The sequence below is a fragment of the Dermacentor andersoni genome, chromosome 5 (genome assembly GCF_023375885.2).
Source record: "Dermacentor andersoni chromosome 5, qqDerAnde1_hic_scaffold, whole genome shotgun sequence".
In the NCBI taxonomy this organism is placed as follows: Eukaryota; Metazoa; Arthropoda; class Arachnida; order Ixodida; family Ixodidae; genus Dermacentor; species Dermacentor andersoni.
In genome coordinates this window covers 167,562,137-167,576,841 of record NC_092818.1, presented here as the reverse complement: position 1 = coordinate 167,576,841, position 14,705 = coordinate 167,562,137, and the positions used below count along the sequence as shown (strand labels likewise).

Here is a 14,705-nt window from a genome sequence, read left to right as displayed (position 1 = left end):
GTAATTCCATATGACCCCGACATTTAATTTTCCACATAGGAAAAATGTGCTCAATACTTCGCCTAAAACACGTAAACTTGTATTAAAACGTAGCCTGCAGGACTTTCTTCGAAATTTAACTACTTTGCCCTATTAACAATAAAATGTTTCTCCTAAAAGTGTTCTGCCCTGTATGTTTCACGCTCCAGTAATAATAACGTTATATTTCGTTAATGGTATAATGTCCAGATTTTACAAGAATAAAGGCTTTTTTTCTACTTCATGCCCAGTCCTCTTTTGATGGGCATGCGACCAAAAAATAAAATAAAACACACGCCACTGTTACAAGTAGGCTTTGACATTAAACTAATTGAACACGAATACATGAAATGCTGTGCGTAACACTTTCACAATATTTTATGGAACTTAACCAAGCTCTGCACAACATCAAAATATTCTGCTCTTATTTATAGATTGTTCTAAAGGCATGTTGATTTCGAATCTGAAACATTGTCGGTGACAATGGCGGCGACCACAACGACCTGAAGTGACTGACTTCCCCGGGCAAAATGATAAAATTCATAGAACTCGATGCACTCTCCTAAATTGGAAGCTCATTGTCCTGTCACCCATTAATTGTCCTCTGTTAGACAAAGGCGTCACCTAGCCATCAGTTTGCCATTTATCGGTTCTGACCCATTTAGGCGAGCGTAGAGACTGAGTAATAAAACATGGCAAATGTGACGGCACGTGAACGTAAACTCTTACCAAGGTCATAGTTTAAAAGGAGCGCTAGTGGATCGATAGTAGCCTTAATTAAAAAAAATGAGGCACTTTATTCCAGAATGCCGCATACTTCTTGTTCTTTTCCCAAGCACGGTCACTGAAGACAAACAGCCCGCGCCTCCGTGTGGAATTTGTTCACTAAAAAAATAAACTAATAAACTATAAAATAATAACTTAATCGACAAGATTGATTCTCCGCGGCACCTGTTAATACTGCAGATTATTCTAAAGAAGAATGCTAAGCACTGTGACTTCTCAGAACAAACTTGGCAGATTGCGAGATAGTGCTTCACATTTTATTGCGAGGTGCACCAAAGTTCGGGGACAAACGACGACGAAAAAAAAAAGTAAAGCACGACCACAAGCCCTCTTAGTCATTGCCAAACTCACTTGAACTAACACCAGCGAAAGTGTCTCAAGCACACCTGCAACGCTGGTAACGAGAATGTGGTTGTATTCATAAGATACAGGCATGCGCTCGGCACTTACAAACGTAAGTGTTAAGAGAAGAGAGATGAGATCCACTCACTGGACCATTTTGTTGAAGCCGCCTTGGTGAGCTGTTGCTTCAGCGGCGTCCTCTTGTCCAGCTTCACTCCGTCGAACTCAAAGTTATCCGAGGAGTTTCGGAGCAGCTGCGCCATGGCCTTGGCCCAGAGGAAGCAGTAGTCGTCTCCGTGCGACTCCTTTCGCGCCTCGGACTCGAACAGGATGAGCATGCGGCGCCAGCCGAAGCGCCGGCAAAGACCCAGGAATCCCTGGCACAGACCGGAAAAGGACAGACCCGCGCGAGTCATGAGATAGTATTCGCTGCCTTCGTGCACCTTGTCCCAAAAGTCGTAGGCGAGCGCGCCCGCGGTGACCATGGGCAGGCGCCAGAACTTGAGCAGGCGCGCCACCGAAGCGGCCGCGTAGTCGCACGCGGGACCCACGAACACGTGCGCCGCGCCGCGAGCGTGGTCCCTGACCGCGTGCATCGTCGCCAGCGGCGACTGACAGCCGGAGTCGCGGTACGTGACGCGAAACTGCCACCCGAACTCGCGCGCCGACCGCAGCACGGCCAGTTCGACGGCGGGCCGCACTCGCGCGAGCGAGAACAGGTACGACGAGTTGCCCGGCAGCAGCACCGACATGCGGACGGTGTTGTTCCACGACGTCTCGTCCGGCAACTGCGGACTCGTGGAGTCGTCGCCGTCGCCGTCGTCGTCCGCCACGCCGGTCAGCAGGACGCCGCCGGCCAACAGCGCGCCGTAGCACAGCAGGAAGGCGGTAGCGCCGATTACTGGGGACCCGCGCAGCCGCATGCTGGACGCCCTTCTGACAGGGGAGCGAGCACCCGACGCGGGCTGACGGCCGGTCTCGGGCGCTTCCCTTTCGGGACAGGGGCGCGCGCGATGGGGAAACGAGCGCCGCCGCTGCCAGCGGCGGCCGCGAAAAGCAACGCGCGCGCGCGCCCGTTGCTTAGCGGGTCAGCGAGGAGACCGGGGTAGTTTTTCGCAGGACTTGGAAGAGGCCCGCGCACCCGCTTGAGGAGAGCGATCTCAGCCGTAGTAGGGCGGGTAATCCATTCAGAAGTGTCGACGTGTGGAGCGTAGTCAGCTGTGACTGCTGCGACGGCGTAGTTCGATCCAATAAAAAGGCTGCGCTGGAGCGATCACGTGCAGCAGCTGCCAGTAAAAAAGCAAGTAATACTATTCAGTAGCACGACAGGGTGTGCAAGAGGACATTCCTTTCCCGCGTTCCTTTTAGGCGTGTTATAGGTTCAGCTTAAGGATAAGGGCACTTCGGTGGATTGACTGCGCGTCAATTTTTTAAACCGCGTCTCCTTTCCCTTTCTCTGTTGTTCGGTCTTGTGCTTCTTGCCTGCATCGTGATGTTCAGAGCAGCGTGTACGGAATCGAGCATGAGGATACCCCCAAAACAAGACAGCCCGACAGGAAGCACAAGTAATACAGGGTGCCAACAGATGCTGCTTTGCACACTTGTAACACACATTCGTAAGCTTGCGTGATAGGAAGACGTCCAAAATTGACAGGTGGTAAATGTTGCAATGAAGTTCGTTGTGAGTAAATAAACTGGCCGCAGAATAATGAACCGTTATACCTGTTTAATTATGCTGAAGGAAGGGCTAGCTTCTGTATGACAGTTAGACTTCAGAGCTAGAACCAACAAAAAAATAGCTGGTCCAACGATTTGGCCCTGCAGAGAGATGCCGTAACTGTTCGATATTGAGTTGAGTTGTTGAGTTCAGTGGTTGTAGGCTACTGGTGGGATTAGCCTTGCAGTAGCTGCCGGCAATTGCTCCACCGGAGCGACACTTAAAATACATAAATCATATAAATCACACACATACCTCACAACTACACATAGTCACTCCTAAGGTCACCATGTGGAGGCCAAATGCGTGTCCTGCAGGTAATTTAAAAGGCGAGAAACCTCCTTCCTATCTAACTGGTTCCCGCGCGGGAAAACAATGTCCTGAAGAGAACTGTGGGGAGTTTCTGTCTTCATGTTTACCTTCTAATGACACAGCTTCCTTAATACCATGCCTTCAATTTACTTTAACGGCCAAGGGTGTTAAATACTGTCTGTGGAAAGCGTCCATTGCCTCTTTGAAATAAAACGCCATATCTTGGCGAAATGTTGTCGGGAAAATATAAATATTTCTTTCAATAAATTTGGCGAGGCCGTATAGATTTCAGTAACTTCGCTTCATCATCATCATCATCATCAGCCTAGTTACGCCCACTGCAGGGCAAAGGCCTCTCCCATAGTTCTCCAACTACCCCGGTCATGTACTAATTGTGGCCATGTTGTCCCTGCAAACGTCTTAATGTCATCTGCCCACCTAACTTTCTGCCGCCCCCTGCTACGCTTCCCTTCCCTTGGAATCCAGTCCGTAGCTCTTAGTGACCATCGGTTATCTTCCCTCCTCATTACATGTCCGGCCCATGCCCATTTCTTTTTCTTGATTTCAACTAAGATGTCGTTTACCCGCGTTTGTTGCCTCACCCAATCTGCTCTTTTCTTATCCCTTAACGTTACACCCATCATTCTTCTTTCCATAGCTCGTTGCGTCGTCCTCAATTTCAGCAGAACCCTTTTCGTAAGCCTCCAGGTTTCTGCCCCATATGTGAGTACTGGTAACACACAGCTGTAGTACACTTTCCTTTTGAGGGATAGTGGCAACCTACTGTTCATGATTTGAGAATGCCTGCCAAACGCACCCCAACCCATTCTTATTCTTCTGGTTATTTCAGTCTCATGATCCGGATCCGTGGTCACTACCTGCCCTAAGTAGATGTATTCCCTTACCACTTCCAGTGTTTCGCTACCTATCGTAAACTGCTGTTCTCTTCCGAGACTGTTAAACAGTACTTTAGTTTTCTGCAGATTAATTTTCAGACCCACCCTTCTGCTTTGCCTCTCCAGGTCAGTGAGCATGCATTGCAATTGGTCTCCTGAGTTACTAAACAAGGCAATATCATCAGCGAATCGCAAGTTGCTAAGGTATTCTCCATCAACTTTTATCCCCAATTCTTCCCACTACAGGCCTCTGAATACCTCCTGTAAACATGCTGTGAATAGCATTGGAGATATCGTATCTCCCTGTCTGACGCCTTTCTTTATAGGGATTTTGTTGCTTTCTTTGTGGAGGACTACGGTGGCTGTGGAGCCGCTATAGATATCTTCCAGTATTTTTACATATGGCTCATCTACACCCTGATTCCGTAATGCCTCCATGACTGCTGAGGTTTCGACTGAATCAAACGCTTTCTCGTAATCAATGAAAGCTATATATAAGGGTTGGTTATATTCTGCACATTTCTCTATCACTTGATTGATAGTGTGAATATGGTCTATTGTTGAGTAGCCTTTACGGAATCCTGCCTGGTCCTTTGGTTGACAGAAGTCTAAGGTGTTCCTGATTCTATTTGCGATTACCTTAGTAAATACTTTGTAGGCAACGGACAATAAGCTGATCGGTCTATAATTTTTCAAGTCTTTGGCGTCTCCTTTCTTATGGATTAGGATTATGTTAGCGTTCTTCCAAGATTCCGGTACGCTCGAGGTTATGAGGCATTGCGTATACAGGGTGGCCAGTTTTTCTAGAACAATCTGACCACCATCCTTCAACAAATCTGCTGTTACCTGATCCTCCCCAGCTGCCTTCGCCCTTTGCATAGCTCCTAAGGCTTTCTTTACTTCTTCTGGCGTTACCTGTGGGATTTCGAATTCCTCTAGGCTATTCTCTCTTCCACTATCGTCGTGGGTGCCACTGGTACTGTACAAATCTCTATAGAACTCCTCAGCCACTTGAACTATCTCATCCATATTAGTAACGACATTGCCGGCTTTGTCTCTTAACGCACACATCTGATTCTTGCCTATTCGTAGTTTCTTCTTCACTGTTTTTAGGCTTCCTCCGTTCCTGAGAGCCTGTTCAATTCTATCCATATTATAGTTCCTGATGTCCGCTGTCTTACGCTTGTTGATTAACTTAGAAAGTTCTGCCAGTTCTATTCTAGCTGTAGGATTAGAGGCTTTCATACATTGGCGTTTCTTGATCAGATCTTTCGTCTCCTGCGATAGCTTACTGGTTTCCTGTCTAACGGCGTTACCACCGACTTCTATTGCGCACTCCTTAATGATGCCCATGAGATTGTCGTTCATTGCTTCAACACTAAGGTCCTCTTCCTGAGTTAAAGCCGAATACCTGTTTTGTAGTTTGATCCGGAATTCCTCTAGTTTCCCTCTTACCGCTAACTCATTGATTGGCTTCTTGTGTACCAGTTTCTTTCGTTCCCTCCTCAAGTCTAGGCTATTTCGAGTTCTTACCATCCTGTGGTCACTGCAGCGTACCTTGCCGAGCACGTCTACATCTTGAATGATGCCAGGGTTCGCGCAGAGTATGAAGTCGATTTCATTTCTAGTCTCACCATTCGGGCTCCTCCACGTCCACTTTCGACTAACCCGCTTGCGGAAAAAGGTATTCATTATCCGCATATTATTCTGTTCTGCAAACTCTACTAATAATTCTCCTCTGCTATTCCTAGAGCCTATGCCATATTCCCCCACTGACTTGTCTCCAGCCTGCTTCTTGCCTACCCTGGCATTGAAGTCGCCCATCAGTATAGTGTATTTTGTTTTGACTTTACCCATCGCCGATTCGACGTCTTCATAAAAGCTTTCGACTTCCTGGTCATCATGACTAGATGTAGGAGCGTAGACCTGTACAACCTTCATTTTGTACCTCTTATTAAGTTTCACAACAAGACATGCCACCCTCTCGTTAATGCTATAGAATTCCTGTATGTTACCAGCTATTTCCTTATTAATCAGGAATCCGACTCCTAGTTCTCGTCTCTCCGCTAAGCCCCGGTAACACAGTACATGCCCGCTTTTTAGCACTGTATATGCTTCTTTCGTCCTCCTAACCTCACTGAGCCCTATTATATCCCATTTACTACCCTCTAATTCCTTCAATAACACTGCTAGACTCGCCTCACTAGATAGTGTTCTAACGTTAAACGTTGCCAGGTTCAGATTCCAATGGCGGCCTGTCCGGAGCCAGGTATTCTTAGCACCCTCTGCAGCGTCACAGATCTGACCGCCGCCGTGGTCAGTTGCTTCGCGGCTGCTGGGGACTGAGGGCCGGGGTTCGATTGTTGTATTCATATAGGAGGTTGTGGCCAAGTACTGCACCAGGGTGGCCAATCCTGCTCTGGTGAGAGAGTGCGTTACCGGTTCTGGTCACCGGGATCAGGCCGCACTCCAGGCCTGTTTGTGCAATTTTTTCAACACACGTTTTTTTTTTTTTTTTTGTATTTTCCGGTGGAGAATAGCGCGGCACCGGGATTTGAATCACGGTCCTCTTGCACTGGAGACGGATACTCTACCGTCCCCGTAGGAGTTAAATTAAAAATTAATTTATGGGGTTTTACGTGACAAAACCACTTTCTGATTATGCACGCCGTAGTGGAGGACTCCGAAAATTTCGACCACCTGGGGTTCTTTAACGTGCACCTAATTCTAAGTACACGGGTGTTTTCGCATTTCGCCCCCATCGAAATGCGGCCGCCGTGGGCGGGGTCCGATCCCGCGACCTCGTGCTCAGCAGTCTAACACCATAACCACTGAGCAACCACGGCGGGTCCCGCAGGAGTTGTACGCCTCATTTAACCTACAGTGGTGCCCTATTTGGTCAGTCAAGGTGGACCAATCTGAGCTCGGTTATACCGCATGGATGGCACTCGGCTAGAGAACCTGGTGTTTATGACCTGCACATGTGAGTGTGAGGCCATACATATTTGAAGATATATATCTTTCTCTTTTTTTTTTTAGGAAGGTTCCCGTACAGTGATAAAATAAAGGAAAAGACATTAAAAGGAAGAAAAAAAAAAGAAAGACAAAGGGGCGAAAAAAAAAAAAGGAACATAACAGGTGATTTGAACTCGTGACCCTTCGATGTTGCCCGGGAAGATAGCTCAGTCGGTTGGTTCGTCAGGCCCCGGGCTACTTTCAAGCGCCACAGCTCCTGCTCCGAGCCTCACACTTACGTGGAAAGAGACTCATGATATCCGCGATAGTCGGTTTTTGGAAGTTGGAAGTTGGAAGGCATACTTTCTAGGAAAAATGGCCGCTCGAGGAGAAGAGCGAACTCGAGCGGCTTTAGAGGCTAGGAAAACTGCCTTAAAATATTTAGACTTGAGGGAAAGCTTCGTTAACAAACTATAACACGGCAATCAGCACTCGAATACGACGAGAGAAATTACTGAGACGTGGAAAATTCCCTTGAAAAAAATCTGGTTTGCGAGACAAATGCTTGTATGTATTGAACCTCTTAAAAGATGAGGGGGGAGATATGCGCTCACCGAGAGGGCATCTTCCGCACGAGACATCCACAAGGCACCTTACAGAGATGTGGAGAGCTTCGCGGCCGGAACGAAGCCTCCCTTCTCCGCCGGCCAAGAGGGGGAAACGCGCTTTCCGATCGCTCAAGGTTGCGCGGACAAAGCATAACTCTACCGTCTAGGAAAAGCTTAACCAGGTGCGATGGCGGCACGCATAGCGTGGGAAGCTAGCCGCCAGAATAACTGTACCAAGGACTGCTGCTGATGAGGGCGAAATACCTTCGTGTAATTATAATAACCCTAATAGGACTACTTTCGCAAAAAAAAAAAGGAAACGGCCCAGAGGGCTATACTACGAGAGCTATGACTGATAGTTTTCTATATATATATATATATATATATATATATATATATATATATATATATATATATATATATATATATATATATATATATATTCATCTCATCTATGGGATCGCATGCGCGCGCTGTTGCTTTGTCTCTGCGTGTAGTATAGTTAAGAGAGCCAGTTTAAGGGCGGAGAAGAAGAAAGAAAAGAAAAGCAAAAACTGCAGCGCCGTGGTTTTAAAGCGCACCCGTGGTAGAGAAACGGAATGCGATATAAGCGTGCGTAGCCATGATACGCACACGACAAACTGCCTTAAAATATTTAGACTTGAGGGAAAGCTTCGTAACAAACGATAGCACAGCAATCAGCACTCGAATATAATTATAACCCTAATACTAATTGTAAATATTCATCTCATCTATGGGATCTAATGCGCGCGCTGTTGCTTTGTTCTGTGTGTACTAGTTAAGAGGGCCAGTTTAAGGGCGGGGAAGAAGGGAGGGAAGGAAAATCTCTGAAGCAAAATTACAGCGCCGTGGTTTTAAAGCGCATCCGGTGGTAGAGAAACGGAAGGCGATATAAGCGTGCGTGGCCATGATACGCACACGACAAACTGCCTTAAAATATTTAGACTTAAGGGAAAGCTTCGTTAGCAAACGATATCATGGCATTCAGCACTCGAATTTAATTATAACCCTAATAATAATTGTAAATATTCATCTCATCTATGGGATCTAATGCGCGCGCTGTTGCTTTGTCTCTGCGTGTAGTAGTTGAGAGAGCCAGTTTAAGGGCGGAGAAGTGGGAAGGAAAGGAAAGTCTCTGAAGCAAACTTGCAGCGTCGTGGTTTTAAAGCGCAGCCGTGGTAGCGAAACGGAAGGCGATATAAGCGTGCGTGGCCATGATACGCACACGACAAACTGCCTTAAAATATTTAGACTTGAGGGAAAGCTTCGTTAGCAAACGATAGCATGGCAATCAGCACTCGAATATAAATATAACCCTAATAATAATTGTAAATATTCATCTCATCTATGGGATCTAATGCGCGCGCTGTTGCTTTGTCTCTGCGTGTAGTAGTTGAGAGAGCCAGTTTAAGGGCGGAGAAGTGGGAAGGAAAGGAAAGTCTCTGAAGCAAACTTGCAGCGTCGTGGTTTTAAAGCGCAGCCGTGGTAGAGAAACGGAAGGCGATATAAGCGTGCGTGGCCATGATACGCACACGACAAACTGCCTTAAAATATTTAGACTTGAGGGAAAGCTTCGTTAACAAACTATAACACGGCAATCAGCACTCGAATACGACGAGAAAAATTACTGAGACGTGGAAAATTCCCTTGAAAAAAATCTGGTTTGCGAGACAAATGCTTGTATGTATTGAACCTCTTAAAAGATGAGGGGGGAGATATGCGCTCACCGAGAGGGCATCTTCCGCACGAGACATCCACAAGGCACCTTACAGAGATGTGGAGAGCTTCGCGGCTGGAACGAAGCCTCCCTTCTCCGCCGGCCAAGAGGGGGAAACGCGCTTTCCGATCGCTCAAGGTTGCGCGGACAAAGCATAACTCTACCGTCTAAGAAAAGCTTAACCAGGTGCGATGGCGGCACGCATAGCGTGGGAAGCTAGCCGCCAGAATAACTGTACCAAGGACTGCTGCTGATGAGGGCGAAATACCTTCGTGTAATTATAATAACCCTAATAGGACTACTTTCGAAAAAAAAAAAAGGAAACGGCCCAGAGGGCTATACTACGAGAGCTATGACTGATAGTTTTCTATATATATATATATATATATATATATATATATATATATATATATATATATATATATATATATATATATATATATATTCATCTCATCTATGGGATCGCATGCGCGCGCTGTTGCTTTGTCTCTGCGTGTAGTATAGTTAAGAGAGCCAGTTTAAGGGCGGAGAAGAAGAAAGAAAAGAAAACAAAAACTGCAGCGCCGTGGTTTTAAAGCGCACCCGTGGTAGAGAAACGGAATGCGATATAAGCGTGCGTAGCCATGATACGCACACGACAAACTGCCTTAAAATATTTAGACTTGAGGGAAAGCTTCGGTAACAAACGATAGCACAGCAATCAGCACTCGAATATAATTATAACCCTAATACTAATTGTAAATATTCATCTCATCTATGGGATCTAATGCGCGCGCTGTTGCTTTGTTCTGTGTGTAGTAGTTAAGAGAGCCAGTTTAAGGGCGGAGAAGAAGGGAGGGAAGGAAAATCTCTGAAGCAAAATTACAGCGCCGTGGTTTTAAAGCGCATCCCGTGGTAGAGAAACGGAAGGCGATATAAGCGTGCGTGGCCATGATACGCACACGACAAACTGCCTTAAAATATTTAGACTTGAGGGAAAGCTTCGTTAGCGAACAATAGCATGGCAATCAGCACTCGAATGGCTGGAGGCCTATTCGAGGAAGTGGATAAAGCGATGGGAGCTCAGTATTTCTTTGACATTAGCCCGTAGCCGAACCCGCTCCTCTCACGGCATCACCTCTAACGGCGGTCCCGGAATGCCAGGTGTATATGAGCCTTAGTAAGCAGATACTAAATGATCTTTTGTGTTCAGATGGGAAAGACAGATCTATAGCTGCTTAGATATAGGGTGTTCCAGCTAACGTTAGCCAAGCTCTTCAGCGAACAAAAATATTTGTAAAAAAACATGGTGCGAGATAGAATGTTGAGACCTACAGCGCTCGGTCTTCAGACCTCTGGCAACCAAACAACCAAGGTTTTGCAATTGTGTCTTGGACCTCTGTCTTAAGCATGAAGTGCTTTTAGCTCCCGTTGTAGGCGACCTTCAAGTGACCTTGGCCAAAAGTCGGGGCTGTTATCCGGGCACTCAAACGAGAACATCCGGGGAAGTTGCCAGACCGAAACGAGATCAGTCGGGCAACCACTAAAAACTTAAGAAAATGCAGTCTTTGGCCCCCAACCCTTTGTACAGGACCCCATTACATACGCTAGCTCTTTCCCCAACAAGTTAAACAAAAGAATGCTACTGAGTTCTTTCTAATGTTTGTTCACAATATAACTCGAGCTGTAACTTCTAGTACCCTGAAGTTTTGTTTGTCATTTCCAATCGGCGCCGTTCAAAAAGCACACATGTGGCACCATACATTTCACTGTTATCTTTTTGGTGCTACGACAGGGTTGCCTGTGCTCTTTGCACGCCAGTGGTCCGTGAGTTTCGCGGCGTGGGCTTTGCATCACCTTGAGAGATGGCGCCACGCTGCGTGGCGCCTCCTTCAGGCGATTTTCCTCTAGCTGGTCAGTGCGCTCTGTCGTGACGCCTTCAGTCGGTTTTCTTCTTCTATCTGGGCAGCATTCATATGGATCAGTATACAGTGTGACGTGGTGCAGTGTGGTGTGGCGGGGGTGTGCCGTTGCGAACATGCACTGCACCCATTTTAAGAACGTGGCTAGTATCATCTGCAACCAATCTGCTTTGCCGGTTGCCATTACATGCTTACATCTACTCTCGATTATGGGAGAGCCAGCAATTTCTTCAATATTTCCTTTTTTGTTCTTTTTTTTTCTTTTTCGTTGCACGACCTCGCTAACGTTAGCTGGGGCACACGGTGTATGCTCATGAAGGCTGGGTCATACCGTGGTGCTTTTAACGTATATGCAAATTGTTCTTCCTTGTTTTAGTTTATACAAACAACGTGCACGGGCTTCAAAATGCTGTTGGTAAATTCACTGAACATTCATGGTTGTTTGGCAGCGCAAACTCACTGCGCTCGTTGTGTCTCGTTCTTCTTCGTTGCTTGTGTTAGCGCTTCCAAACAACCAAGAATCTACACGAAGTGGCTCGGTTATCCACTCTCCTGAAATTCCCTGAACGTGTTTGCCACTCCTCCACAAGGACAGGATGTCGCATCTTGTCGAGCGAAACGGCTTCCGCCGGTGATCAATAAACGCGCTTGGGTTTCGCAACATCTTACGGTAACTCGCTTTGACGTCGTAAACTTTGACGTTGTAAACTTTGCTCGATAACCATAGCAGCCCTGTTCTTTTCGGTTTCTTCCATGGAACAACGAATCAACACCCGTTCGCTCGAGAAGAAAGCGCTGAAGTTCCGAAAGTTTCCGAACCCTCAAGATGCGCCCACATAAAATTATTGTTGGTGGGTGACGAATACTGGTTTTTTGAAAGCGACCAACGTCGAACGCCTGCGACTCTTGGTCGGGTAATTCTCAAGCACGCATTCCATTTCCTTTTAAGGGGCTCTTTGTGGATATTGTGCCCGACCCTTTGCACACGAGAAGATCAGGAGGAATTCCGCTTCCGCGCACGAGTTCCGCAATAAACTTCCTGGCCTTTTCGATTTTTAATTTCTAGTGTATGGCCTATTGCGATAGTGATAAGTGTTCTTGCTTCTTGTTTCGCTTCCACATGACGTATCGTGCTATCTTTTTCTCCGTATTTCCCTTCATTTCAACTTCCAGGTTGCGTCACTATGCGTTATGCGGTGCGATGAGTATAAGTTTATTATTGCTGACAAACAGGTTTAGTGTCATGCGAAACGTGAGCGCTGTTACATTATATAGGTTTAGCCGTGCCGTAGCCATCAACATGAATTATTGTTCGCGCAATGTCTGGGTGAGTTTGATTACCACACACATGAAATTAGACGTTGCGGATAAACAGACAAGTTTTCTCCGTCTTGGAAGTACAAAGAGCGAGATAAAGGAAGGAAAAGCAGGAAGGCGGCACGTCAGGTTTGATAACCTACCCAGAGGAAATTCCGGTTGCATTACTGCAGTTTCTGAAGTCCACAAAATTCTGTGAGCGACTGTAGTTTCGATGTGCTCCTCCTGAAGAAGCGACACCCTCAACGTGTCTCTCCTTTCTTTCTTTCTTTCTTTCTTTCTTTCTTTCTTTCTTTCTTTCTTTCCTTCTTTCTTTCTTTCTTTCTTTCTTTCTTACTTTCTTTTTTTCTTTCTTTATTTATTTATTTATTTCATTCTTTCTTCATGTAACTGCTATAGATTAGTTTAGAACACAAGCGTGCTATGAGAAGGCATTATGGGAAGGGAGCGCCTTCCATTTAGCTTACCCACATTAAAGTAATTTAATTTAAAGTCTATATCAAATTATTTTAGTCTGTTAGAAGAAGAAAAAATATTTAAAATATGGACGTTCGAAAACTGATGGATGTCACGTAAAGGGAGATGGTAGACAGGTAGAAACCCTGTATTGGTCAAGCAGGATGGGTTGTTGTTGCTTGTAACATATATAAATAATTCTGTTAAAAAATATACTTATGACGGTAGGTAGACGGACGATTCCATACTCCCGATCCTCTTGCAATCGTTTGCCGGTCTGCCTGCCCCAAACGCAGCTTGCGGAAACACGTTTGCACCTTTGCAAATGAACGTTTCGTGGATATGTTTTCTTCAGGACTCAGTGACACGATTTGGAGCTCTTTTGACGACTGGTGCTGCTTTCTTTATTTGATGTCAGTGTCTGCACTGAACTTGGAAAGCTCATTTTATTAGATCCTTTTCTTGAGCAACTGTACGCTATATGCCTCCAGACGACTCATGAAACAGACACCGGCGATACTTTGTGGAGATTACGAACATAAAGCACTAAAATTTCTATAATGATACATACCTTTTCGATTTCTTTCGAACACTGTCATCTACCGTAGCGTTCGTAACCGTTTCCGCGATCTCTTTATGACAGTTTTTCATAAAATGATCGTATTGATCTCAGATATCCATAGGCATGCGGAGTTTTATTCGCGGTATCATCAACTCTTACCTAAATCAAAATTCTGTCGATCCGACCTAAATGCCACCTGAAGGCAGGAGACAGAAGCGAGCAACGACATTTCTTTCCGCACCTGGTACTTCTCGTGGCGCGTATAATCTCACAGCCACGCGTGCATGGCGCCCATGTTGTGCCTGCGTGTTTGTTGTGTGTATGTGAATGTCCGCCTCCCCTTGTTTTCAAGAGCAAGGAGGGAGAAACGAAGTGAGTACGGAAATGAAGGTACTCACTTCGCTTCCTCGTTTGTGCAGGGTTGTATGCTTTCAGTCGTCGTCGGCAGCAGCTGTGCCTTCTTGCGCATTCACCCGAAACGATGTCAACCGAAACGAAAATCAGCGAGACCCAATGAGCACGACTGGAGTGGTTTTCCACTGTGTACATTGCAAAGAGGGAAAACTTTCAGCCGGCGAAATTCACCGCTTCAGTTTCGGTCGACTGCCGCTTCAAGTATAAAATTTCTTCTGTCTTCAGTTCTGTCTTTTGTAAGCCAACATATGTGTCCTCGGGCAAGTGTGTCATGAATTTCTGACGGACCACAAAGTTTCAATGTAGTTAGTATCGGCTGTATAGGCATACTTGAAAGGCATTCAAGCCAATAATAGTTGAAATCTGCGAGTACCGCGTGGCATATCTTGACGGTGTCATTCACCGATTTCAATGAAGTGAAGGTCACTGGTTGTGTTTGCTCGCTAAAAGTGCATCTGGGACATATCTAATCTTAAGCATCCAACCGGACAAATTATAGCGTTAGCTCCAAATGAAATGACCAAGTAAATAGAAAGAAAATGACAATACAAGTTCGTATTAATGTTGCGTCAATTGCAGAGAGAAACACGCTATTCTGTAGTTTACACGCTGGCAGCTGCTATTCTCGATGAAATCAAGTCAAACGAGGTATGCAGTTAAGCAGGTCATGTAGGTCGTATATA

At 45.9% G+C, this 14,705-nt stretch overlaps 1 protein-coding gene across 1 annotated transcript; it reads right to left on the bottom strand.

Annotated features, from left to right (window-relative positions):
- Positions 1–1,148: 1,148 nt before the first annotated feature.
- Positions 1,149–2,097, bottom strand: LOC126532180 (atrial natriuretic peptide receptor 3). Its single transcript, XM_050179854.2, has one exon. The coding sequence runs from the start codon at positions 2,067–2,069 to the stop codon at positions 1,266–1,268; it is 804 nt and encodes a 267-aa protein (XP_050035811.1). The 5' UTR covers positions 2,070–2,097; the 3' UTR covers positions 1,149–1,265.
- Positions 2,098–14,705: the final 12,608 nt, after the last annotated feature.

Bases quoted from the DNA above. Each gene is read 5' to 3' on its own strand.
- LOC126532180 (XM_050179854.2), bottom strand. From the start codon at position 2,069: ATGCGGCTGCGCGGGTCCCCAGTAATCGGCGCTACCGCCTTCCTGCTG.